The following is a 27,212-nucleotide window of genomic DNA, read 5'->3' as shown; positions in this document are numbered from 1 at the left end:
TCCCAGGGCCCTGGGATCGAGCCCTGCATTAGGCCCCCTGATCTGCGGGAAGCCTGCTTCTTCCTCTCCCACTCCCCAAGCTTGTGTTCCCTCTCTGTGTATCTCTCTAACAAATAAATAAATAAAATTTAAGCAACTAAGTAAATAAATATTTTGCTTATTTATTTGAGACAGGAGAGAGGGAATGAGGGGTATGATTGGGCAGGCCAGAGCAAGAAGGAGAAGCAGGCTCCCCACTGAGCAGGGAGACAATGGGGGACTTGATTCCAGTGATGAAGTTCTAGAACCTAGGTGAGGTTCGGTGGGTTGAGGTCCAGAGCCGATGACTAAGAAAGAATTCTTGAGACATCTTTGGTGCAAAATGGTGGTTTATTAAAGCACGGGAACAGGACCCGTGGGCAGGAAGAGCTGCTGCCCCGGGTTTTGAGGGATGGCAGGTTATATACCTTGTGGTGGGGGGGTGGTGGTGAAGGGATGGGAGGTTTCAACAGAGTTTTCATATGTTAAAGAGGGCCTACAAGGTGCGGGGTGGGGAAGCCTTGCCCTTGTGGCTTGATCAATGTCGTCTTTAGGCCAGCCATTAACATCAAGATAGTTGGGAGATTCTTGGTGGGGTGTTATGATCCTGCTATCATTTACATTCCCTTCTACCTCAGCCTCCTCCAGTTTCGTTTATGGTGGGCAGGAAGACATTAGGGCTTGAGGAACTGAGAGTTATTTGCCTCTGGAAATTTGTGCTGTTGATAAGGTAACCTCCCTGTTTGTAGATCTCTAGGACATCTGTAGAGCAAGGGAGATTCCTGTCCTGCAGGATTGTGATCTCTGCAAGTTAACTATTATCGTTCATGGCAGTCAAGGGTGCCTGAGGAATGCTACACATATTATGGAGGGGAGCGGGTGGAGAGGGGGCTGCAAAGCGCCAGCTTTTTTTGCTTTGTCTTCAGCCAGCCTCCTGCTCCCTCATCAGCAGGATCCTGGGATCATGACCTGAGCCGAAGGTAGACACTTTTAACGGACTGAGCCACCCAAATGAAATCTTAAAAAACAAAACAAAACAAAACAAAAAAAACAAAGAACAAAAACCAAACAGAACATTTCAGCAGTGGGAGAGAAAGAATACTTGAGATTTGCTGAAGCTATGCATTCTATTTTTTTCTTTTTTGGTGGGCATCAAAGCAAGGTTTATTGAGTGATAGTACAGAGCTCCCAAAGAGGGAAGGAATCCGAAAGGGTTACCTTAAGCTATGGATTCTAAATATTGTTTCATTTTAGAAAACATTCCTAAAAACCTTTTCCTGATTTATATTTTGTTATGTACAAAAAGGTTAATGAAAACGCTGATTGTGCTCCCAAGTTATATGGTATGACATCTGCACACGAGGTTGGAAGAATCAGCTTTAATTTATTTTTAGATTTGACAACATAAAGGATTACTTTCCTCACTTTATGGAAGATTTTTGTGTCTCAGTGAACCTGACTTTGAGAAATATTTTTGGAATCTAAAATCAGTAAAGACAAGTATACAAAATTATCATTGACTATACAACAAATTTGGTAAAGGCTCTGAGCACAAACATACTGTAATTTGTTCACACTTTCAGTTTTATATTCAGAAAAATCGTTATAACTTTAAAAAACATAATAAAAGATGACTGGCTGCAAGCAGAAAGATTTTAGACCCCTTCCATAATTTTTCTTCACCCCATAACAAATTATACAATACAAAAGAGATTGTGAAATTGTCTTGTCTCATACATATACAAGATATTTAACCAAGGTGGAACAGCAGCTATTATGTCTTTCAAAGGCTAATCAATAAGGCCTTAATTTTGTATTTCCCAAGGAACATTACCAATATTACCAACATACTAATAACCAATGGTTGATTACATAGAGAGCAGTTTATTGTAACTTGCTGAATAAATTTATGTGCCTTAAGAGTGTATTTCCTGCATGATGATTACCTGCTGAAAAGATCTCTCTTTGATTCTACTCCAGGGAAGAAGCTGAAATCGGTGTGCATGAAAGGAAAGCCAAGATACAGATGGAAACTTTGATTATTTTCTTGAGAGTAATTAAATTGCTTCATTGTCATATTTCTAGATCCACCCAAACTTTAAGGACAAATTTTTCTCTAGTGATTGTGCATAGCGCAAGAACTGACCAGAATAGTAGAAATTAGACATTAAAATATGAATACAACCATCTTAAATCTGCTTCTGAAAATATCATGCATCTTCTTGAAAATACACAAAACTGTAGTCTGTGAAATTGTTTCCATGGAATCAGGTCATTGCCCAAGAAATTATCAAGGCCAAGAATTAAAAAGGACCAACGTCTTTACCATAATAATTTCCTGTTAGAGGAAGAAACAAAATAAACTGGTGGCAGTATTACCATATTACTGGCAGAAGTAGCCTTTGTTACTCCATGAAGCACAGTTAGAAGTGTCTTATTTAGTAATGCAAATGTTCCTCTTTGTTGGCCATAAGAACATCCAGCAGTCTCCAGGGCTGAGAAATGAATGTTCTAGTCTTGTAAGGTCAAACTTTTAACATTTTAGCTACCACTTAAAAAAAATTTTGTTTGTTTATTTATTTATTTGAATGAGAGAGAGAATGAGAGAGAGAGAGAGCGAGCACGAGACGGGTGAGGATCAGCAGGAGAAGCTGACTCCCTGCTGAGCTGGGAGCCCCATGGGGGATGCAATTCTGGGACTCCAGGATCATGACCTGAGCTGGAGGCAGTCGCTCAACCAACTGAACCACCCAGGAGCCCAACTACTACGTTTTTAATGATCAGAAAAATGAATTTCCTTTCCAAGAAAGTTCGCATTTTTTCTTTACTTTCTGCAAGTTCACTCTGTTATGGCGACATTCTCATTGAGAGAATAGCGATTTTTAACTATCAAACATTCACCATTTGACCAAAATAGATTTTCCGGCCGACTTCATACTGCAGGTGTGACCACACTGTGAGAATAGCTCGTGCGCGCCAGAGCAGGTGTCCCAACGGGACGGTCTCACACTTGAGTGATCTGGTACTTTGTTACGGACATTGACTTGATTCATTTGTAGAAATCCGGGTTTGGGAAGATCTTCAATCATTCTGGGCATGTTTGAAATAAGGACTGAGCTGGAAACTCAGGGTTACGCGTTTATCCTAACCGCGACTCACACTCTGTCAACCCGAAACACACAACCTCCGCAGACAACGCCGGGATCTCCCCGTCCACTGGTACAGACCCCGCAAACGACAACCCCAATAATCCGAGAGGTCAAGACGACTGTAGACTTCAGTTTGGGTCGGAACAGGTACCGCGCTCGCCGCATTTGCTGTTTTGCAAACGAGGAACGTCCGCCCATCACGGTTTCGGGCTGCTCCGTGCAACGCACCGGCTCCCTCGGGCCGGTTTCGCTCTCGCACCCCGCCCACCGCCGCCGTTCCAAGTGGGGCTGCCCTCCCGCCCTCCCGCCTCCCTTCGGGCGGGGCCCGCTAAGTGGGGCTTCGGGAAGAAAAGCGCGCCCCAGAGAGAGCGCGGCTGTGGGGCTGGGCCCTGACCCTTCCGTGCGAAAGCCTCCGGGGTAAGCGAGCAAACCACCCGCGGGCGCCGCTCCGCCGCCGCCGGGGCGGAAGTGGCCGCGGGGGCCGGCAGGGGGCGCGCTGCGGCGGCGGGCGGGCGGGCGGCGCGTCTAGGCCGGAGCCGTTCCCAGGGTGCGCTCGGTGTCCACAAAGCGCCAGCTGAGGGGCCGCTGCGGGCCGAACGCCGCTGAGCCTGCCCGCCGTCTCCCAGCCTCGCCCGCCGGCCGCACCGCCTCCGCTGCGTCCTCGCGCCGCGAGCAGCCGCGCGAGCCCGGGCGGGGAAGGCAGGACCGGGCGGGCGCCGCCTGCGGAGAGGCCGGGGACCGGCCTGCGTGGGACCGCGCGGCGGCGGCGGCGACTCCGGCGACTGCGGGCCGGGCCGGACACGGCGCAGGGCCATGGCCGAGGCGGCGCCGGCTCCGGTAAGGGCGGCCCGCGCGCCGAGCGCTCGAGCCCGGGACGGTCGGGGCGTCTGGGGCTCTGCGCCGCACACCCGAGGGAGGGGAGCAGGACGGGGCGGCCGGCCTGTCAGGCGCCGGGCCCCGGAGCACAGGCGCTCCCGGGGCCCCGCTGGCGGGGAGAGGCTGGAGGGGCCGGTGGGACGCCGACGCCGAGCTCCGGGCCGGGAGGGCGCGCCCCCTCCCCCATGGCGAAGCCCCCGCGGCCGGGGTGCGAGGCCCAGGGCTCCCCCTTCCCATCTGGACGTTCGTGGCGGCGAGCGCCTCTTCCGCTAGTGAAAGACGCATGAGTGAAGAGGGGCTCCTCGCGCTTGGTGTCAGCCCCCCTACAGCCCGCCAGACTTGGGGGCCATCAGCCGTTCTCGGCTTCGGGAGCCGTCGGCACAAAATCACCTCCGTGCAGGCCACCTGAGCCTCGCACAGCCGCAGATGCGGCGGCGACGGGAGCTGCTAGGCGGGAGGAAGGGCTGCGTGACACGGGGACCCCCAGTGCCCAGTATCTGACAATGCCCGCCGCGCAGGAGGCCCCCTCGGTCAGGACTGCTCAATGACGGACTGACTGGTGCGGGTTCCGAGGACAGACGGGATGAGCTTTGACGTGTTTATTCATTCCGCGGGTGTTTACCGCAGGCGCGCCGCGGGCCGAGCCGCCTCCCGGTTGCTATAGCTGCAGAGATGACCGAGAGAGTCCTTGCGCACAAGAGCCACGTAGGACGAACGGGGACGGGTCCTGTGGCATAGCACTGAAATATGCCTTGGGTTTGTCAGCTAAGAAGCCTTTGGTCACCCCCAAGGAGCGCTGTTTTATGGGCCAGGGGCCAGGATGAGCAATCGAGGAGTACCTGGACAGTGAGACGGGAAGGGAGAGAGGGAACCGTAGCGCAGATAGGAATGCAGTTTCGGGGAGTAGCGCAGATAGGAGTGCAGTTTCGGCCCTGGGATCTATTTTCCTTTTAACTGTAAATATATATATATATATATATATATTTTTAATGCGTTAAAGATGATTATGTCTCTAAGGCCAACCATATCTAAGAAATAGGATGGAAACTACAGATTTAACATTACATTTTCTAGTAGTCACATTCAAAAAGTAACAAATCAATGAAATTAATTTTTAATATAATTGTGCCTACAGAATATTTCAGTGCATAACCAATATTAACAATTAAGTTTTACATTTTTCCTCCATACTGAGTGTGCAAAATCTGGTGTGTATTTTATACTTACGGCACATCCCAATCACAATAACCACGTTTCAAGGGCTCAGTAGCCACATGTGGCTACTGTACTGAATAGTGCAGGTCTGTCTTTCAGAGAAAAGAATCAGGAGAGATTGAGATACTGACCATTAAAAAAAAGAGAGAGAGAGCTAGAAAAGAAGAGAAAAGAAAAAAAGAGAAATGTTCCTCAAAATGTGGCAAAAGTTTGGCTTTTAGAGAGCCTAAGTGGAGTGATTAGTTGTTTTTTTTTTTTTTTTTAAGATTTTTATTTATTTGACAGACAGATCACAAGTAGGCAGAGAGGCAGGCAGAGAAAGAGAGGAGGAGGAGGAGGCAGGCTCCCTGCTGAGCAGAGAGCCGGTTGTGAGGCTTGATCCCAGGACTCTGGGATCATGACCCGAGCGAGAGCGGAAGGCAGAGGCTTTAACCACTGAGCCATCCAGGTGCCCCAGAGTGATTAGTTTTAAAGAGGAAACTTTTTTCCTGTGGGAATGGAGAAAGCATGGGTTAAGCTACTGGTAAGTTTGAAGTGGGAAGGAATGTGGAAAAAAGGAGAAAGTTGAAAGAGTTTCAGTGTCATTACTAATTTTTTTCTCAAAGTAGGAGGCCATGTTGTCCCCTGAGATTGAGGGGGCCTGCAGGGGACCAGAGTCTTAGTGCTGGTCACATTCTCCCTGCACCGGCACCAGCGGCATCAGCATCAGAATCAAAATGCAGAATCGGGGTTTTCCTCCCAGACCTCCTGAATCAAAGTCTGCATTGTAACAAGCTCTCCAAATGCTTCTTAGGCACATTAGTTTCAGGAGTGTGCTGGGGGTTTGTAGTGGCCACTTTATGGAATGGGAAGAGAAGCCCTGGGGGGTGAGGGGGAGGGCATCAGGCAGCACTGAATTCCTGCCTCTTTGCTTAGAGACCATTGGTGTGTGGTGACACCAGTTTTCCCTGTTGTGTGACTTCCTTTAGTCGGGTTTACCAGCTTGCTTATAGGAAGAGAGAAGGAACAATTAGACAGATTCAGAGCTGGAGCCGGTGAGGCAGAGAAAGGGTTGGACGTGGTTGAAATGACCAACCGAGGAAAAAAAACAAAGACAGGAACAGGCTAGTAAGCCAGGAGCAAAAGGCATGGTCAGGGGGTTAGTAGGATTGAAGAGCAAGTAGCCAGTGAGCTGGAGAGTTGGGAGGTTGTGGCCGGGGAGGGCATTATCAGATTCATGGAGTTGGAGGGCTTTGTAGAGGTCGTTCTGGTCCACTCCTATTTGTTGTCAGCATGTTTTTTTTTTTTTAAGACACTTTTGGTCTTGCAGCATTTTCGGTGACTAGGCAGCCTTTTATTTTCTTGGAGAGATCTAGTTTCAAAAATTATTCATATAGGCCAGGGTTTGCCTGCCTAAGAATTCCACGTTGGTTCTAGTTCTGCCCTCTGGTGTGAATGCAGTATAATATTGAACAAGTGTGTTCTGCCTTCTGTTTTATAGCCATCAAATATTTGACAGTAGCCATCATGTTTTCTCTATGCTCACATTCTCAGCTTTAATTAGCTATTACTGCATGGTATGGTTGTGATTTGTAAGCAGGGTGGTGGGCAGGGCCAGAGCATGTCAATAAAGGGTTTATCAGAAGGCAGTGAGTTCAGTGAAAGCTGGAGAGATCTGATGCACTTAGGCCTTTTCCAGAAATAGAGGGTACATCAGCAACCTGAGCTCTGGACAGTTGGCTGTAGGGCCTAGCGTCCCAGGTAATATGCCAGGTTGGTTCTCCACCCGGTTTCACTCATTCACTGTCTTACTTAATTCATCTTTGACCCACCAAAGCAATTCTCTTGGCTTTCGATGCTGATGAGCTCCACAAAGATGAGGCTTATGCAGACAGTGTGAAAACGAGATCTAGATTCATATCAGCTGGTCAGCCAGTTAACCAGTCCTTTGATTTCAGTTTGGCGCAGGGCTCCTTCCAACACTCAATGTCTTGTCTCGTCTCTCCACTGCATGTAGACTTCTGAATGGGACTCTGAATGCCTTACATCCCTGCAGCCCCTTCCTCTTCCCACGCCCCCAGCAGCAAATGAGGCGCACCTGCAGACCGCAGCCATCTCCCTGTGGACGGTGGTGGCAGCCGTGCAGGCCATCGAGAGAAAGGTGGAGGTCCACAGCCGGCGACTCCTACACCTAGAAGGACGGACAGGGACCGCCGAGAAGAAGCTAGCCAGCTGTGAAAAAACAGTGGCTGACCTTGGGAACCAGCTGGAGGGCAAGTGGGCCGTGCTGGGGACCCTGCTGCAGGAGTACGGGCTGCTGCAGAGGCGGCTGGAGAACCTGGAGAACCTGCTGAGGAACAGGAACTTCTGGGTCCTGCGCCTGCCCCCGGGCATTAAAGGAGATATCCCGAAGGTAAGGCCCTCCCTTCTAGATGGAAAGTGGGGCCCCTGGTCCATTGACGAGGAGGAAGCCTGTTGGCCAATCAGGCTAAAGGAAAGATGAAGATTTTCTTTGTTTATCCCTTTGAGAAGCATTTTTTTTTTAATGATTTTTTAAAATTTTTTATTTTTTATAAACATATAATATATTTGGGAAGCATTTTATGTCCTATTTAGCAGTGATTTGAAGTGTCAAACTTAAGACTGGCAAACTCTTTCCAGTTCACAGTTGACTACTTGGCAGATAGATTTTTTTTTTTTCTCTTATGCTCTTTCCTACCCTCTCTTTCTGACTCACTTTCTTTTCTTTTCTTTTTGTTTACCCGTTTGCCTCAAACTTGTTGTGGAAACTAAATTAAATATTTAAGGGATGCCTGGTGGCTCAGTTGGTTAAGCCACTGCCTTTGGCTCAGGTCATAATCCCAGGGTCCTGGGATCAAGTCCCACATCAGGCTCCTTGCTCAGCAGAGCGTCTACTTCTCTCTCTGCCTCTGCCTGCTTGTGCTCTCTCTCTTTCTTCCTCTCTGACAAATACATAAAGAAATAAAATCTTTTTTAAAAATTAATTAATTAATTAATTATTTAAATCAGCCTGTTTGAATCTGTTGGTGGTTCTGGTGAAAAAGAGGCTGAGGGAAGAGCTGTAGGGTAAATGGTTAATATAAGGGTTCGAGGCCCTCTAGGTCTGGACTTACAGAGGTTGGACCTTTAGCATCCTTTACAGAAGTGTGCTGTGTTAGGACCAGCCCTGCTGGAGGGAGTAGCCCATAAAGCAAAAGAAGATGAACATCCTTCTTAATAAGCCACGGACTACAGCCTTGAGGCGGCTAGTTTCCTGGAGGAAGAACTGTTTGCTCCATATCTATATCCTGAAGGCACAGCATTGAACAATTCATGTAAGGGTCTCTGGAGCTTAAATATTAGTGGAGAAAGAAAAATAATATAAACAAACAAGAAAATAAATCCATTTAAGTGCATAGATAAAAATAAAAGTGCTGTTTGGTGACTTATTTTATTTATTTATTTATTTTTAAAGATTTTATTTATTTGACAGACAGAGATCACAAGTAGGCAGAGAGAGAGAGAGGAAGCAGGCTCCCTGCCAAGCAGAGAGCCCTATGCGGGGCTCGATCCCAGGACCCTGGGATCATGACCTGAGCCGATGGCAGAAGCTTTAACCCACTGAGCCACCCAGGAGCCCCATTGGTGACTTATTTTAGATGGGATTTTCAGAGAAGCCCTCGTAAAGGTGCTGATGTTTAGGCTGAGACTGAACGACAGGAAGGACCTGGCTGTGAAGGTCTGAGGAAGCGCTGTCTAGGCGGGGAGAGTGCCCAGTGCGGAGTCCCAGAGACACGGACAAACGAGGAGCACTCGGGGCAAGGGAAAAAGCCCATCAGCAGGTGTGTGGTGACTGGAGGGGGATGTGGGGCTCAGTCAGGTCATGCAGGGCAGTTTTTCAGCCCTGACTTCTTACATTTTGTGGACACCACAGCTAGAGATTCTGATTGAGTGGGTCCCAGATAGGGCCTAAACATTAATAATGCTTGCTTGCTTTTTTTTTTTTTTTTAACTGATTAATTGATTTCAGAGAGAGAGAGAGCGCCCCAAGCATGAGACATGGGTGGAGGGGGCGGAGGGAGAAGCAGACTCCCCTCTGAGCAGGGAGCCTGATGCAGGGCTGGATCCCAGGACTCTGGGACCATGACCTGAGCTGAAGGCAGACACTTAACCAACTGAGCCACCCAAGTGCCCCGACATTAATAATTCTTACAGCTCCATTAGTGGAGTCTAATATGCAACTGGGACTATGAGTCACTGACATAGGGGCCTGGAGACCAAGGTAAGGAACTGGTTTTATCTTGGGTGTAATGGAAAGAAATTGAGGGTTTTAAGCAGAGGAGTTATATCTGTTTATATTTTGAACGAATCGCTTTGGCTCCTCTGTGGAGGACGGGTCAGGGTGGTAGGAACAGAAGCAGGGAGAAACACAGTAGGCGGTTGTAACGGGGAGGGGGGCAATGAGCATGGCTTGGGCAAAGGTAGCAGTGGGGGAGATGGACAGTGGACAGATGCAGGATGTTTGGTGGAATTGATGGGTGGGGGTCACTGATGGGAATTGGGAATGAGGAGCGAAGAACAGTGATCATTGTTAATTTGCTGTGTGATAATGCACTTAGAACTTGGGTTTTTTTATTTTAAAGATTTAATTTATTTTTTGAGAGAGAGAAAAAGGGAGAGTGCACACGTGTGGCCAGGGAGAGGCAGGGGGAGAAGCAGACTCCCCAGTGCGCGGGGAGCCTGATGGGGGGCTCGATCCCAGGACCCTGGGTTCATGACCTGATCTGAAGGCAGCCGCTTAACTGACTGAGCCACCCAGGAGCCCCTGGGGTTCTTATGAAAATTATTGAAGCACTTAGAACAACCCTAACTTGTGCAAGATCACATAGGTGGGAAATGCAAATAATAGAGTGATATCGTAACCCAGGTGGCTCCAGAGCATGTGCTCTGACCCACCGTAGGTTCACTGACCCGTAGGCTCCCGGATGGGGGGTGGTGGTCTTTACTGAGATGGGGACTATCTTGAGAGGTGGGAAGGAATGAGGACTTCTCTTCTGGCAATACTGGGTTTGAGATGCTTGTGACGCATTCAGGAGAGATGTTAAGTGGTCTCTGTGGCTCAAAGATGAGGAGTATTTGGCAGTCACTGGTGCACAGATCACACTGTAAGTCATGAGGCTGGAGGTCATTGCCTCAGGAGAGAAAGTGGAGAAGCAGGGGGAAGAGACCCAGGATCATCTCCAGGAGCAGCAGAGCCAGCAGAGGAGGCTGAAGAGGAGGGGCCAGTGAGGTGGGAACAAGAGGGGAAAGTCTGTGGGGTCACAGGACAAGGAGAACAGCCATTCCAGGAGGACCCATTCCAGGGTCCTTGGGTTGCATGTGACCGAGAGGTCCAGAAAGACCATGACAGAGTATGCTTTGGCAACACAGACCTAACCCGTGGCCTTGCCAAGAGTTCTCTTGGCCCCGTGCATGTGTTGGGGGTGGGATTTGGGGGAGGGATAGAAATCTGAAAGGGGGCCGGTTGAAGAGTGAGTGGGGAAGAGAGACTGATGACCAATGCCTCTGTGCAAGCTTGCAGAGAGGGACATCAGTCCACATCTGACAGAGCCTTCCCCACTGTGGTTCACATGTGTGTCCACAGCCTCTCCTGGAGATTAGCAGAAAAGCTAAGTTAAAGTGATTATCCGTTGTCTTACCTGGAGAAATGGGTAACAGTTAAACTCTTAGGGTGCCTGGGTGGCACATGACTTGGCTTTGGCTTAGGTCATGATCTCAGGGTTGTGAGGTGGAGCCCATGTCAGGGCCGTGCACAGCAGGGAGTCTGCTTGAGTTCCCTCCCTCGCTGCCCCTCCCTCCCCAAATAAATAAAATCTTTAAAAAAAAAATGTGAACTCTCCATCTTAAACTCCAAAATCATACATAAAATAATGGGATTTTTCTTAAAGATTTCTTCATGAAATTAGAATATACTGGTGATTTACTAGCTTTAAATACGGGAAATAAAATCTGTCTTTGTTGAAAATGCTCTTATTCTGTCCTTACTTTTGAGGGCCCCTGAGTTCAGAATAATTTTCCCATGGTGTTCTTCTTAGTTTCAATTTTTTTAATTGTGGTAAAATAGGGGCACCTGGGTGACTCCATTGGTTTAGTGTCTGCCTTCCGCTCAGGCCATGATCCCAGGCTCCTGGGATTGAGCCCCATATCAGGCTCCCTGCTCAGTGAGGAGTCTGCTTCTCCCTTTCCCTCTGCCTGCCACCACCCCCCTTCTGTTGCTCCTGCTCTCTCTCTCAAGTAAATAAAAGCTTTAAAAAAATTCGTGAATTGGGGTGCCTGGGTGGCTCAGTGGGTTAAGCCGCTGCCTTCGGCTCAGGTCATGATCTCAGGATCCTGGGATCGAGTCCCGCATCGGGCTCTCTGCTCAGCAGGGAGCCTGCTTCCTTCTCTCTCTCTCTGCCTGCCTCTCAGTGTACTTGTAATTTCTCTCTGTCAAATAAATAAATAAAATCTTTAAAAAAAAAAAAATTTGTGAATAGGGGCGCCTTAGTGGCTCAGTCAGTTAAGCGGCTGCCTTTGGCTCAGGTCATGATCCCAGGGTCCTGGGATAGAGTCCCACATTGGGCTCCCTGCTCAGCAGAGAGCCTGCTTCTCCCTTTCCCTCTGCCTGCTGCTCTGCCTATTTGTGCTCTCTATCTCTCTGTCAAATAAATAAATAAAATCTTAAAAAAAAAATCATGATGAAATAAATACAACATAAAATTTACCATTTTAACCATGTTTAATGTAGTTTAGTGGCATTAAGTACATTCACATTACTGTGTGATCTTCGCTACCGTCCATCTCTAGAACCTTCCAAACTGGAACTCTATCCCCATTAAACACCCCAGCCCTCCTGTCCTACCCCTGGCACCCACCATTCTGTTTTCTGTCTCTGTGAATTTGACTATTCTGGGGATCTCATATGAGTGAAATATCCACTCTTTGTCCTTTCGTGACTGGCTTATTTCACGCAGCATAACACCTTCCAGGTTCACCCATGTTATACTGTGTTAGTGTTACCCCCCGTTTTTTTTTTTTTTTAAGATTTTAAAATTTATTTGTTTGACAGAGAAAGTGAGAGAGCACAAGCAGGTAGAGCAGCAAAGGGAGAAGGAGAAGCAGGCTCCCCAATGAGCAGGGAGCCCAATGCAGGGCTCAACCCCAGGAGCCTGGGATCATGACCTGGGCCGAAGGCAGACGCTTAACTGAGCCACCCAGGCGCCCTAGCATTTCCTTTTTAAGGCTGAGTAACGCTCCATTTCTCTCAGAACTTTATTTTTTTTATTTTTATTTTTTTAAAGATTTTTATTATTCATTTGACAGAGAGAGATCACAAGTAGGCAGAGAGGCAGGCAGAGAGAGAGGAAGGGAAGCAGGCTCCCTCCTGAGTAGAGAGCCCGATGCGGGGCTTGATCCCAGGACCCTAAGACCATGACCTGAGCCGAAGGCAGAGGCCTTAACCCACTGAGCCACCCAGGTGCCCCTCTCTCAGAACTTTAAAGGCATTGGTCCTTTGTCTCAACATCAAATGCCATTGATGAAAACTATAGTGTCAAATCAATTCCAAATTAGTATTTTGGTATTCCGAATAAATACAAAATCCATGTGTAAGAAATGTATTTTCTTCTTTCTAGAAGTTTTCATCGTCCATTTGTACTTGTTTTTCTATAGTGTGTTGGAATTGTGTCTGAGGTAGGTCTTTTAATATTTGTGTCAGGCAATTGGTATGAGCTTTCAGTCAGAAAATGGGTGTCTTTACAGCTCTGGAAACTTTTCTTCCATAATTCTATTTTTATGTCATCTCATCCCCATTTCTCCTGTTCTTTCAGGAAGGATGGATCATCATCTTTGTCTCGGAGTTTCTCTTCTTCTTCTTCACGATTAGTGGAATTCCCTGACCATTTTTTCCAGCCCTTCTCATTTTTATTTTAACAACTTAATTTTCAAGGATATTTATTTCTAGCTCCTTTTTTGGAAGCAACCTGAATTTTTATTATTTTTTTTTAATTTGACAGAGAGAGACAGTGAGAGAGGGAACACAAGCAGGGGGACAGGGAGAGGGAGAGGCAGACTTCCTGCTGAGCAGGGAACCTGATGCGGGGCTCGATCCCAGGACCCCGGGATCATGACCTGAGCCGAAGGCAGACACTTAACAACTGAGCCACCCAGGCGCCCCAACCTGAATTTTCTTAAATGAATGCAATATATGAATTTCCTTGGAAATACGTGTTAGAGGTTTGTTTGATTTGTTGGTATTTTTTTTCTTCTAGGATAGTTCTTAGTGTTTGTTCATCCTTGTGCTGTATTTTTTTTTTTTAAATATTGAATGATGCTAGGTTGTATATGTGTAAGGATTTGACTGATTAATAGGTTAACTATAGGAAGCTGGCCTGTTTTCTCTGCCACCACGTGAGTCTGTTTAAAAGGTTTTATTTTTGTAAAGATTTTATTTATTTATTTATCAGACAGAGAGCACAAGCAGGGGGAACAGGAGAGGGAGAAGCAGACTCCCCCCTGAGCAGGGAGCCTAATTTGGGGCTCGATCCCAGGACCCTGCGATCATGACCTGAGCAAAAGGCAGACACTTAACCAACTGAGCGACCTAGCCACCCCCATGTGAGTCTCTTTAGCCAAAAGATCTTTCTTTTACAGGAGAGAACTATCTCCACTGATGCTAGAGCTCGGTGGACTTCGCTTTGAGGTGCTGTGGCAAGGAGCAGATAGGGAGTGTGAGGACCACCCAGAGGCCAGGAGTAAGGCAGTGGCCAACTCCAGGCGTGCTGTTCCATTTCCTTAGAGGTGATATCTGCGGTGTCGGCTTCAGGGTCAGTGCTGCTGCTCGGTCACTCTGCTAGGCCTGCCAAGATGACAGGGGAAGGGTCCCTGCTATTCTGAAGACAGACCTTCAAACTGCAGTCTCTAATCTCCTTCATTCCTGCTCCGTGTCTCTGTGAGCTTTGAGCTTGGAATTCTCTGGATTCCTCAACTGTAGGCCTTCCTGTGCATGGTCAGAGCGGCAACTCCCTCGAGCACCTTGGGGCCCAGCACATGCCTGTCCTCTGTGTCACAGTGAGAAGCTCTTCAAAAACTCTGGCCGGACGATGGCTTCTCCCCATTCTTGGCATTGCTTTAGATTTGGGCCCTGCTGATCTAATTTACTGGCATTTCAGGAGTGCTCTGGGAGGGAAGGGAAATATGTATGGGCTTAATTCATAGTCTTGACCCAGAAGCCCATCCTGACCCTTTATTTTTATCATGATTTTATTGTATATGTTTCTCTTGTACTGTCAAATCTCTTGTGTAGTGATGTTAGATGAAAATACGCTATTGAGTATCTATACTTGTCCCCACCCTGGCTTTAGATGCTGAGCAAAGTATAAAATGACAAATTATCGTTCTAGTCCCTAAGAACAAAATTTCTAGTTGGGGGGGGGGGGAATCCACAAATGAAGCAATTGGAAAATAAAGCCAGTTGCCTCATAGTATTGTATAGACCATTGTTTCTTTTTCTTTTCTTTTCTTTTTTTTTAAAGATTTTATTTATTTGACAGAGAGAGAGATCACAAGTAGGCAGAGAGGCAGGCAGAGAGAGAGGGGGAAGCAGACTTCCTGCCAAGCAGGGAGCCCAATGCAGGGCTCCATCCCAGGACCCTGAGATTATGACCTGAGCTCAAGAGCTCAAGGCAGAGACTTTAACCCACTGAGCCACCCAGGCGCCCCTAGACCTTTGTTTCTTTTCTTTTCTTTCCTTTTTTTTTTTTTTTTTTAAGATTTTATTTATTTATTTGACAGAGAGAGAGAGGTCACAAGTAGGCAGAGAGGCAGGCAGAGAGAGTGGGGGAAGCAGGCTCCCTGCTGAGCAGAGAGCCTGATTCAGGGCTTGATCCCAGGACCCTGAGATCATGACCTGAGCTAAAGGCAGAAGCTTAACCCACTGACCACCCAGGTGCCCCTAGACCTTTGTTTCTTAATGGGTATGTTAAGTTTATGAAGATGAGTATGTATGCTTTTTTTTTCTTTTTTTTTTTTTTTTTAAGATTTTATTTATTTGAGAGAGTGAGACAGAACAAGCAGGGGGAGCAGTATAAGGAGAGGGAGAAGCAGGCTCTCCAATGAGCAGGGAGCCTGTTGTGGGGCTTGATCCCAGGACCTTGGGATCATGACCTGAGCTGAAGGCAGAGGCATAACTGACCGAGCCACCCAGGTGCCCTGAGTATGTATTCTTTTTGTTGAATTTTTTAATCTTGAGAAAACGTGTGTGTGTTGTAGTAGTAGTAGTAGTAGTAGTAGTAGTAGTAGTAGTAGTAGTTACCAGGAGTCTTTCTTGTTCTCTGATTTTCCTTTTCTCATAGCATCCTGTTTTATTTTATGGGTGGTATAATATCTCTCAGGTCTTTGTGGGGATACTACTTAGGAGGTAGCAGTAGTGTGGTTTTGTTTTTTAAATTCTGTTGCCTAGGCATTTCTGTTCTTTACACATTTTATCCCTTCATTTTTAAAAAATTTTTAAGATTTTATTTATTTGTCAGAGAGAAAGAGCCTGAGCACAAGCAGGAGGCACGGCAGGCAGGGGGGGAAACGGGCTCCCCGCTGAGCGAGGAGCCCAATGCAGGACTCGAACCCTGGACCCTGGGATCATGACCTGAGCCACGCAGGCATCCCTCCTCCCTCATTTGCTGTTCGTGTGGCAGGCTGTCCTAACTGGTCCTTGAGACTTCGTACTTAGCTTGTATTTCAGAGTTTAATGACAGGAAGCTCCAGTGATGGGAGGGTGAGCTCGCCTCATGACGAGCGGCTAAACAGCAGAACGGGGAAGCGTTGTGCGAGGTGATAGTGTCCACACCGGGTACTTGGAGAGGCAACTCTTGTATTTCTTTCCAGGAGAACCTTCCACTTTTTGCCCAGGGAAAAGTGCCTCTCTTTTTAGAAAAAACTATGCCGGAGGATGGGGGGATTCTGTTCTGCAAATGACCATCCCCTACATGAAGCCTGAACTCCAGCCAGGCAGGCTTCAGAATTCTCCTCTGAAAGTTCTCTGCAGTCTTCTGTGCTTCCGTGTTTTCCCGTTCCCGTCAGGCCTGTCTATAACCTGTCCATCTTTTAGGACTAACCAGAGCCCCACCTCTTCTAGACTCATCCCATACCCATTGTAGGTTAATACCTAAAATTTCTGGTCCATGTCTTTAGTTTGAATGTAATCATATGCTTGTTTTGGGCAGAAACCAGTTTTTATGATCTTGATAATTAGGATAGGCCTTGTACTTAGTGGATATTCAGAATATGCTATATTGTGAGAACTTAATAGCTGCTCTGCGTTTGTGCCTGTCTCTGTGAGGGACTGTTTACAAGTAATGTCCTCCAGCCTCCCAAAACTCGGAGCCCTGATCTATCACCTTTCTCCCTGAAAGCCTCTTGGACTTCTGGAGGCTCAGTCTGTGCCTTACATTTTTCCTGTATCCTTCCAGCGACTCACACAGTGTTTTGTGACGAGGAGGGACTCCGCGAGATACCGAATGACTGAACTGCAGTGGGGGGACCTAAGCCCAGTGCGATTATCATTCCAGGTGCCGGTGACATTTGATGATATCTCCATCCAGTTCTCCACTCCAGAGTGGGACAAACTGGAAGAACGGCAGAAAGAACTTTACAAGAATATCATGAAGGGCAACTACGAGTCTCTCATCTCCATGGGTGAGGCCGAGCTGTCACCTTTTGAATGGTGACTCCAAGGCGGCTTTGAACAGGCCCTTGTCCCCAGCAGTCCTCATTTCCACTCTGTCCTCACACACTTCACGCTTGATAGCAAACCAGAGATTTCCAGTTTGCCCTTGCTAAGTGGGAGATCACGAGCTCTCCTTCTGCCGATTTGCGGGATGGAGGGTGCAGCTCAGGGTTCTGGCTGGGCCGCAGGGTGGTTTCCACGGGTGTCCTTCACTTTGAAAGGGCCTTGTTCTCCGCCTTGAGGCACACTGTCCCTGTCCCTCAGTGAAAGCAGCAGGCGGCCAGTGCGGACGTGGTATGCGTACCTTCCCACACGTTACCGCTCTTCTTACGTGCTTTCCAACGAGACAGCATCCATACAGGAGGTAGATCAGTGGGGCCGAGTGATACAGATTGGGGAAGGAATCCCCCGGGACCGTGGACCTCAGAGCCTGTAGCTCAGGCTTAATGGCAACTCGTCGTCCTCATTGATCTCTTGGTCATCCCCCCTTTCCCTTCGTCTCCTAGATTATGCCATGAATCAACCTGATGTCTTATCTCAGATTCAGCCGGAAGGAGAACACAATACAGAGGAGCAGCCAGGACCAGAGGAAAGTGAGATTCCCACAGACCCCAGTGAAGGTAAGTAGCAGAAGACATGGTCTCCTCCTTGTTTGCCTTTTCTGGTCAGAGACAGTGTGGCTCGGAGCCGAGTAAGCAGGGCTTGGGGCTTCCAGAGGCTTCCCATGCCAAAGCAGCTAGACCATGAATGGATCCTCAGGCATTTAAATAGGAGTGAGCACTTAGACACGGCGGGTCCTTTGCCTTCTGCCGTGAGTACCACGAATCTGGGGCTATTAATGGTATCCCACGACAAAGTCCTGAGACCTAATTATTTAGTACAATAAACATGTCCTTAGATGGCAGGGAAAGTAGTTGCGCCATGTGAGGGGAAGTGGCTTCAGTGAGTGTACACCCAGTTGTTCAGAAATGCTGGGTGCGGGCTGGGCGTCCGTCCGGTCCCTGGGAGACGCACGGAGCCTGCAGAGCCCGAGGATGTCCACCTGGGCCAAGTGGATTTCGCTTGGCTGGGGAGGCTAGCGCTGCTGAACGCTCCCTAGTTTATTCGGCGGCCGCGGGCTGACACTGAGCGGGAAGGACTGCTCAGCCCAGCCCAGCGGTTTTCTTTCTCTTACGTCCCGCCTCTGCTGTCAGCAAAAGCTCATCGTTTCGTTCTTTGCTGCATAGAAAGTTCACCCTTCAGACATCTCTATTAGATGAACTTTTCTTACCACCTACTCCCTCTCCCATACACTGTTATTTTTTTCTAACATCTTATTATGAAACTTTCCAAACAGAAAAGTTGAAATAATTTTGCAGTGAACACCTAGATACCTACTACCTAGGTTCTGCCGCTAATATTTTACTTTTCTTCATTAGCAGTATTTATCCATCTCTGCATCTCTGTCAATCCATCCTATTTTCAATGTATCTCCAAATCAATAAAGACATTAACACATTTCCCCATAAATAGTTCAGGATGAATATCATTAACCTAGAGTTCAATATTTTTTTTCTTTGTTGGTAAATTTTACATACAGTGAACTGCTTAGATCTTAACATTCTCTGATTTTTGAGGAATGCATGTATCTGCCACACATATTCTTTTTAAGAATGTATGGGTGAGGGCGCCTGGGTGGCTCAGTTGGTTAAGCATCTGCCTTCAAATCAGGTCATGATCCTGGGGTCTTGGGATCAAGCCCTGTGTGGGGCTCCCTGCTTGACGGGGAACCTGCTTCTCCCTCTCCTTCTGCCTGCTACTCCCCCAGCTTGTGCTTTCTCTCTAATGAATAAATAAAATCTTAAAAAAAAAACAAACAGAAAAGAATGTGTGGGTGATTATATTAAGCAATATAACAGGTTGAATTTGATTAACTTTATGTCATAGATATAAATAATCTGAAATCATATCAAAAAGGTGGGTGACTTGATTACAGTAATTATTAGAAATTACTCCTTAGTTTACATTATTAGTTCTCTGACAGTTTTCAGCTAGTATAAATCAGTGTGTCATTTTATTTTGGGGGACAAATGGCAGAGGTGTAACTTGGTTTTGTAATGATGTGTGAAAGTTTTAGTTAGCTGCCGTCTTGTCAGTTTATTTTTACCGTGGTTAAGACTCCATTTGGGCAGTCAACCAAATATGTTAGCACAGATTTACATAAAATTAAACCAAACAGTGTAAGCATTGGATTTCTTTAATGCTTTGGTTAGATTCTGTGCAGTTTTAGCTTACATTGCTGATTATCAATCTAGATATTTACTAGAACTTGAGGATAGGATTCAAATGATTGGGACTGATCAATATATAGCATTTTTTAAAAGATTTTATTTACTTATTTACTTATTTGAGAGAGAGAAAGAGAGTAGGGGGAGGAGCAGAAGGACAAGCAGACGCTGCACTGAGCAGGGAGCCGGATGCGGGGCTCAATCCCATGAGTCCAAGATCACGACCTGAGCCAAAATCCAGAGTCAGATGCTTAACTGACTGAGCCACCCAGGTGCCCCTATTTTTTTTCTTAAAGATTTATTTATTTATTTGGGAGATAAAGTGTGTATAAGTGAGGGGCAGGGGGAGAGGGAGAAAGAGAATCCAAGCAGACTCCCCGCTGAGCGTGGAGCCTGACGCAGGGCTCGATCTTATGACCCTGAAATCACAAACTGAGCCAAAATCAAGAGTCAGGCACTTAACGGACTGTGCCACCCAGGCACCTCAGTACTTGTTTTCTTTGAAGATATGCTCCAGGGGCACCTGGGTGGCTCGGTCAGTTAAGCGTCTACCTTTGGCTCAGGTCATGATCCTGGGGTCCTGGGACTCTGTGCTCAGCAGGGAGCCTGCTTCTCCTTCTAACTCTGCCCCTCCCCCTGCTTATGATCCCTCTTTCTCTCTCAAAAAAAATAAAATCTAAATATATATATACATGCTCTAGGCTGTGCTGGGGGTCCCCAAGGCCACCCCCAGGTTTGGTCCTTTACTAGGAGGACACACAGGATTCAGCATAAAGTCATGCGTAGGGTTAACGTTTATTACAACAAAAGGACCCAGAGAAAACCAGCAAAGATAAAAGGCGCTCAGGGCAAAGTTTGGAGGGAACCAAGGGCAACCTTCCAGAGGCCTCTCGCCATAGAGTCTCACAGGACACTTGCTGTCCCTCTAGCAATGAGTTGTGACAACACATGCAGAGTGCTTTCTCCCAGAGAAGCTCATTAGAGCCTCGGCATCCAGGGGTTTCACCGTGAGCTGGTCACGTAGGCCTCCTTTGCCTCACACCAGAATTCTAGACTCCGGAAGGCAGGCAGACAGATGCTCAGCCTCAGCGACAGTGCACAAACAGGTCAGGCCTGGTGCAGCACTCCTAACACTGCGGGCAAGTTTTCTATCTGCACAGGGATGTAAACCTTACAGGCAGGCCCTTTTGAGAATAGGCAGTCTCAGGCTGCCTCTTACAGATTTTCTTTCTCCTAACACACAAAAAAACTCCCAATTCCTTTCCATGGAGAATAGTAATAAACTGTCTGCTTATTAGGGTTCCTAATAGATTGTCCCACACAAATACTAAGTAGAGGTACTAATTCGAGGCCAAGTTTTTGATTGTTCTCCACTTAGGGTTCTTTTTTTAAGTAATTGCTTTACCCAAAGAATCAATTTTTTTTTTTTTCTTTTCGGCAAGCAGCCTCTTTTCTATAACATCATAGTTTTTAAAAATCAATTTTCACATACTGTGTAATTTGTTGTTAGACTGGCATGTTTATATTGGAATATTGATGTACTTTTAGAAACCTTATTATTATTATTTTAAGATTTTATGTATTTATTTGACAGAGATCACAAGTAGGCAGAGAGGCAAGCGGGGGGTGGGGGGTGGGGAGGCAAGCTCACTGCTGAGCCAAGAGCCTGATGTGGGGCTTGATCCCAGGACCCTGGGATCATGACCTGAGCTGAAGGCAAAGGCTTAACCCACTGAGCCACCCAGGTGCCCCTCAGATTTTATTTATTTGACAGAGAGAGAGAGAGACAGTGAGAGAGGGAATAGGAGCAGAGGGAGTGGGCAGAGGGAGAATCAGGCTTCCTGCCAAGCAGGGAGCCTGATGCGGGGCTGGATCCTAGGACCCTGGGATCATGACCTGAGCCGAAGGAAGCCACCCAGGGGCCCCTAGAAACCTTAATTTAAAACAAACAAACAAACCTTAATTTTCTAAAATACATTTGGATTTTATCCATATTTCTTATAAAGCTCATAATTTATTATTGTATTTCATTTTGGAGCTTTAGAAGAGCTGTGCATTATAATTAAGTTTATAGGTAGAATGGTAGGAGGGATTTGACGATAGTGATGGTAAAATGTGACAGCCCTTCCCTTTTATGTCCAAATATCTTGGAATTAGTTTTACATTCTGTCTCTGTCCCCATCATCTGAATTTGATGAAGAGAAAGAAAAATTATCATATCTCCCTAAGGAATAGTCATTGATGCCTGGTGTCTTGGATAAAATTGCATATAATTAGTGGAGAACAGTAGTGAGTGGGAGGGTGCAGAAAAATATAATCTTGAGATTTTCTGCAATTCTTCTTCAACTGTATGTATTACTAGGGCCACGTGCAGACCAGCTGTGTGTGTGTGTGGCCATTATTTGGTGACTTTTTTTTTTTTTAAGATTTTATTTATTTATTTGACAGAGATCACAAGTAGGCAGAGAGGCAGGCAGAGAGAGAGGAAGGGAAGCGGGCTCCCTGCAGAGCAAAGAGCCTGATGCGGGGCTCGATCCGAGGACACTGGGATCATGACCTGAGCCGAAGGCAGAGGCTTTAACCCACTGAACCACCCAGGCGCCCTTATTTGGTGACTTACAACTTGAATATTGAACTACCAAGTTTTTAGAATTTTTTGGAGAAATACTTGACCCAGGAAGTTCAAATGGAATAATTACTGAAAGTCCTTTATCTTTGCCTTTCTTCTGGTTCAGAAGCCATGAACTCATGCCAAGACTGTAGCATGACCCAAAAGGAGAGTGAATTCATTTCTAAATCTTGCAGCTGTGGGGAGACTTTGTGGGTCATTGTTTTGGGTGCATGGCGATGATCCTGTCTGTCCCGTCTGCGTCTGTTCATTCTGGTCCAGCAAGGCTGTCTTTTCCTAAGCAAAATCAGTGACTAAGGCACATCCCAATAAGATAATTCTTTTATTTTAGTTTATTGTATTGGAGAACAAGAATCATTCTGGGAATGATAGAACTTGGAAGTGGGTTTTTGTTTGTTTGTTTGTTTTTTGTCAGAGAGAGAGAACACAGGCAGACAGAGTGGCAGGCAGAAGCAGAGGGAGAAGCAGGCCTCCCGCTGAGCAAGGAGCCCGATGTGGGACTCGATCCCAGGACGCTGGGATCATGACCTGAGCTGAAGGCAGCCACTCAACCAACTGAGCCACCCAGGCGGCCTGAACTTGGAGGTTTTAACTTATTACACCAACATTTAACACATTCACCTGGCAGCGTTTTAGTCCCACATCTGTTTCACAGAAAGTTTTAAAAGAAAGTTGTATTTTTACCAGTGGTTGTTTCACGTGTCAAGTATTGTTTGTTGTCTGCTTAAAAAGTCCGATCTCACCCCCATTTTAACCCGGTTTATACTTTCGTCCATACCCCAGAACCTCAAGATTCTAGCTTCTTTGCAGATAGCATGAGTCCTTACACACACATACACAGACACACACACACACAAGCACACACCATCAGATTTCCTCATAGTTAAAATGACATTCAAACAGTATAGACGTTAAATTTTTATGTTTTCTCGGGATCAGCTTTTCTATTTTTATTTATTTTTTTTAGTTTTTATTTATTTTAGAGAAAGCGTGCGAGCAGGGGAAGCGGCCAAGGGACAGATTCTCAAGCAGACTCCCCACTGAGTGCAGAGCCCTACACAAGGCTTGATCTCTCGAACCTGAGGTCATGACCCGGGCCAAAACCAAGAGGTAGAAGCTCAACTGACGGCGCCACTCAAACGCCTCTCAGCTTTTCTACTATTAACTTCCTCTCAAAACTAGAACCTCAGCATTTTTCCATTTCCTCCTACCTGATTAGTATTCAGTTTTTCTCTGTTCTCTGGCTTTCTCCAAAGCCTGCTGTTGGCGTGAACCAATGATTTTACTTTCGTCCTATGTTTCTGTACATCTTCACTGTTGGGGTTCCTCAGGCCTGTGAGGGTTGTGGTTTGAGAGCTGCTGTGTGGCCTGACCAGCAGTGGCCGTATCCTGTCTCCATGCAGGTGTCTGTAGGAGGCCATCACAGTACTCAAGTTCTCCTGCTCCTTTCTTCTCACTTCCAAAAGGTCCTCACGCTATCCTCCCACCAAATTACAGGAGCCACTACAGTATGCTGTGCGTTCTGTGATGGTAGTGCCAAGCCCCAATTATTTTATCAAATCAGTACTTCCTTAGTTGTGCTGATCTACTTAAATGAGCAAAGGAAATTTCAGCATCATTATTCAACAGGAAGGGTTAGCTTCCTGGGGTTCTCATGTTCGGTGAAGATATACTTAGCCAGTCGGTTCTAATAACAACAGCCGTTTATGTTTCTGGAGAACTGAGTTACTTTTTTTACCCTTCCATAGTTTTTATGGTTGACTGCTGACTAATGTAACAAAAGATTGGAAAGAATCCAAATACCCATCAGTAAGGGACTCTTGAAGAAACAATGGGACTGTTACATAGTGCGGCTGTAAAAGGAATGAGAAAGATCTCTGTGTACTGCTACGCACGGATGCCCAGAATATATTGTCAAGTAAAAAACGGGTACAGAACAGTTTGAGCAGTATGCCATAGAAAGGGGGGAAAAAATGAAGATGTATAGATATTTGCTTATATTTTTACAAAGAAACAATGGAAAATTAAAACAAAAAGCAGTAAGAGTTACTTCTATACAAGGAGAGAGAGATTTGAGATGGAAGCTAGTCCTCTCTGATTGTATTTTATAGTTTTGATTTCAGAATCTTATAAACATTTTATAGAATTTTAAAAAATTAAAAAAAATCAGGCACAGGCTGAAATAATTACCATATGATATGTGCATGACATACATATGTAGAATAGATTTCTTTCAAATGACTAAAACAATATTTTAACTGTATATCCCTAGAGGGATAGATCCTGAAGGCTAAGGGTCACAAAATAATCTTAAATTGAGTTCATATTTTTGTTGATATATTGGTATTATTTTGACACAAGTATTCAGATAAAGCAAAGATTATGGTAATGTCATGAGAAACCAAAACTCTCAGGGTAAGGGAGATAATATACAAATATAAAATCAAAGGACTTGGGGCACGTGGGTGGCTCAGTCGTTAAGCGTCTGCCTTTGGCTCCGGTCATGATCCCAGAGACTTGGAATCAAGCCCCGCATTGGGCTCCCTGCTCAGGGCAGAGCCTGCTTCTCCTTCCCCCAAACCCCCTGCTTGTGTTCCCTCTCTTGCTGCCTCTCTCTCTCTGTCAAATAAATAAAATCTTTAAGTTAATTAATTTAAATAAAGTAAAAGGACTTAAAACCCTGTAATCTTAAATATGAATCATAAATTTTAACATAAATTCATGAACTTTTTTCTAAGGGTGCCTGGGTGGCTCAGTCATTAATCAACTGCCTTCAGCTGAGGTCATGATCCCAGGGTCCTGGGATCGAGCCGCACATCAGCCTCCATGCTCAGCGGGAAGCCTGCTTCTCCTGCTCTCACTTCCCTGCTTGTATTCCTTCTCTCGCTGCCTCTCTGTCAAATAAAGAAAGAAAATCTTTAAATAAGTTAATTTATTAATTAATTAAAACAAAGTAAAAGGACTTAATTAAAACCCTGTAACTGTAAATATGAATCATAAATTTTAAGATAAATTCATGAACTTTTTTCTACAAGATAATGTATTTTAATAGCTCTGTCCGTGGAAAGGAGCTAGAAGCAACAGCAAACTATGAGCAGTTAGCACCCTTCTCATCCAGATCGCAGTCTCTAAATTCCACTTCGCAGATCAGCGATTGTGTGGACGGAGCCGGAAATGTACAGAATGCACCTGGGATAGTCTGTGACATCAGAAATGAAGGAAACTAGATGTTTGATATGTGAAAAGACAGAGCTGCTCTGAAGAGGCTCCTGCTGGCCAAAGAAGGGACAATTGGAGCGATGAATTGAAACTCATCAAACAGGGGCACCTGGGTGGCTCAGTGGATTAAAACCTCTGCCTTCTGCTCAGGTCATGATCCCAGGGTCCTGGGATTGAGCCCCGCATCAGGCTCTCTGCTCAGCGGGGAGCCTGCCTTCTCCTCTCTCTCTGCCTGCCTCTCTGCCTACTTGTGATCTCTCTCTGTCAAATAAGTAAGTAAAAATGTTAAAAAAAAAAAAAAAAGAAGAAACTCATCAAACAGATAACATTCTACGAGTTCATAATGATAAACCAATAAAAGAAAAAAAGTCAAAATCATTTGAATGACATTGGGAGGTTTTTGTTTTTTTTTTAAAGATTTTATTTTATTTATTTGACAGAGAGAGATCACAAGTAGGCAGAGAGGCAGGCAGAGAGAGAGAGAGAGAGGAGGAAGCAGACTCCCTGCTGAGCAGAGAGCCCGATGTGGGACTCGATCCCAGGACCCTGAGATCATGACCTGAGCCGAAGGCAGCGGCTTAACCCACTGAGCCACCCAGGCACCCGACATTGGGAGGTTTTTACCTTTTTTTTTTTTTTTAAAGATTTTGTTTATTTATTTAACAGACAAACATCACAAGTAGGCAGAGAGGCAGGCAAAGAGAGGAGGAAGCAGGCTGTCCTTGGAGCAGAGAGCTGGATGGGGGCTCAATCCCAGGACCCTGGGATCATGACCTGAGCCGAAAGCAGAGGCTTTAACCCACTGAGCCACCCAGGCACCCCAACATTGGAAGGTTTTTAGTGTGCTAACTCACTCAGAAAATTGATGAAGAGAAACAATTGTGCATTTTAAAAGTCTTATAGTTTTGATGAATAAGAAAGTTCTTCCTCTGGATAGCTGTGAAAAGATCCTCTTCCTTAAACCCTGTCCGTCCTCTCCTGCTTTTCTCTTTCTCCATGTGTGGGTATAAAATCTGGGAGAAAAAAAAAATAAGGTTGGACTGTGTTTAATACATTTCATCTTGTAGTTTAAAGAGGGAGCTGGAAGGGGCAGCCTGGCTGCGTGCGCCAAAACCTGCGTCCCCCCAGTGTCGCCGCACAACTGCCAGTCTTTTGGGCCTCAGTCTCGTCAACCTCGTATTTCTGCTTTGGACACACCTTTAGATTTCCGTGGTCTCTGATTTAAAAGGCACTGGGCAAAAACAGTGAGTTCTGCCTACTTATTACACATAAAACCAGAACCTGCCTACAAGGCTCTTTGGAGAAATAGTCTAGTTTGAATTTACTCTCTGTACCTTGTCAGCTTGCCAGCTTGTCCTTTCTGGCCAAAAAAGGCTAAATAGGCCTTCGCTGGGATAACATGCACAGCTGTTTCTGTACTGACCAAATGAGCCATGTTATGTGCAAAGCTTTTAGAGGCTGTTCTTTTTTCTTTCCAAAAGAACGCCCCCTCTTCCCCCACCAGGCTGGAGGGACTCACAGAGACTATTCTCCTCTCTCCTGGGGATTAGGAAACAATGAGCTGTATCATTTAATAGGCAGAAGTAATACAATCTTTTAGAGCCCAGAATTGGGAACCTGGAAAGTATGTTTAAGGAGTCAGATCTGACTTTGTAATTCTGGGGATGCCTTTGTTTTTTTAATTAACATCTAAGGAAAACCTTTTTGGTCAATCTTGGTTTCTTCTGCCTTTTTCCTCTATATTTTATTTTATTTTTTTATAAGTTTTTACAATTTTATTTATTTATTTGACAGACAGAGATCACAAGTAGGCAGAGAGGCAGGCAGAGAGAGAGGAGGAGGCAAGCTCTCCCTACTGAGCAGAGAGCCCGATGCAGGGCTCGATCCCAGGACCTTGGGATCATGGCCTGAGCCGAAGGCAGAGGCTTTAACCCACTGAGCCACCCAGGCACCCCTTTCCTGTATATTTTAAAGCAAACCTTTGATAATGTGGCATTTCATCATAAATACTACCTTACTGGCAATGTATTAACCTCTAGGGGCCCTCTCTACCAAAATGGAGAAAATAGACCCTGCTTCATAATTTCATAACTGAAGCT

At 46.0% G+C, this 27,212-nt stretch overlaps 1 protein-coding gene and 1 long non-coding RNA gene across 2 annotated transcripts in view; both read left to right on the top strand.

The window, feature by feature from the left end:
* LOC309845815 overlaps positions 1 to 2,294 on the top strand; it is an 11,454-nt gene extending 9,160 nt beyond the window's left edge. The window contains exon 3 of the long non-coding RNA XR_014301515.1: positions 1,999 to 2,294. This is a non-coding gene — a long non-coding RNA (uncharacterized lncRNA). The remainder of the gene's footprint in view (positions 1 to 1,998) is intronic.
* A 1,391-nt stretch (positions 2,295 to 3,685) lies between these two features.
* ZNF398 (zinc finger protein 398) overlaps positions 3,686 to 27,212 on the top strand; it is a 31,620-nt gene continuing 8,093 nt past the window's right edge. The window contains exons 1-4 of the mRNA XM_082693536.1: positions 3,686 to 4,004; positions 7,255 to 7,650; positions 16,841 to 16,967; positions 17,505 to 17,618. Coding sequence (XP_082549662.1) covers positions 3,981 to 4,004; positions 7,255 to 7,650; positions 16,841 to 16,967; positions 17,505 to 17,618 — 661 coding nt within the window. The 5' untranslated portion in view covers positions 3,686 to 3,980. The remainder of the gene's footprint in view (positions 4,005 to 7,254; positions 7,651 to 16,840; positions 16,968 to 17,504; positions 17,619 to 27,212) is intronic.

This window comes from Mustela nivalis, assembly GCF_964662115.1.
Source record: "Mustela nivalis genome assembly, chromosome: 12".
NCBI classification, from domain to species: domain Eukaryota; kingdom Metazoa; phylum Chordata; class Mammalia; order Carnivora; family Mustelidae; genus Mustela; species Mustela nivalis.
The sequence above is the reverse complement of the archived record's forward strand: the minus strand, read 5'-3'. Positions and strand labels throughout refer to the sequence as shown.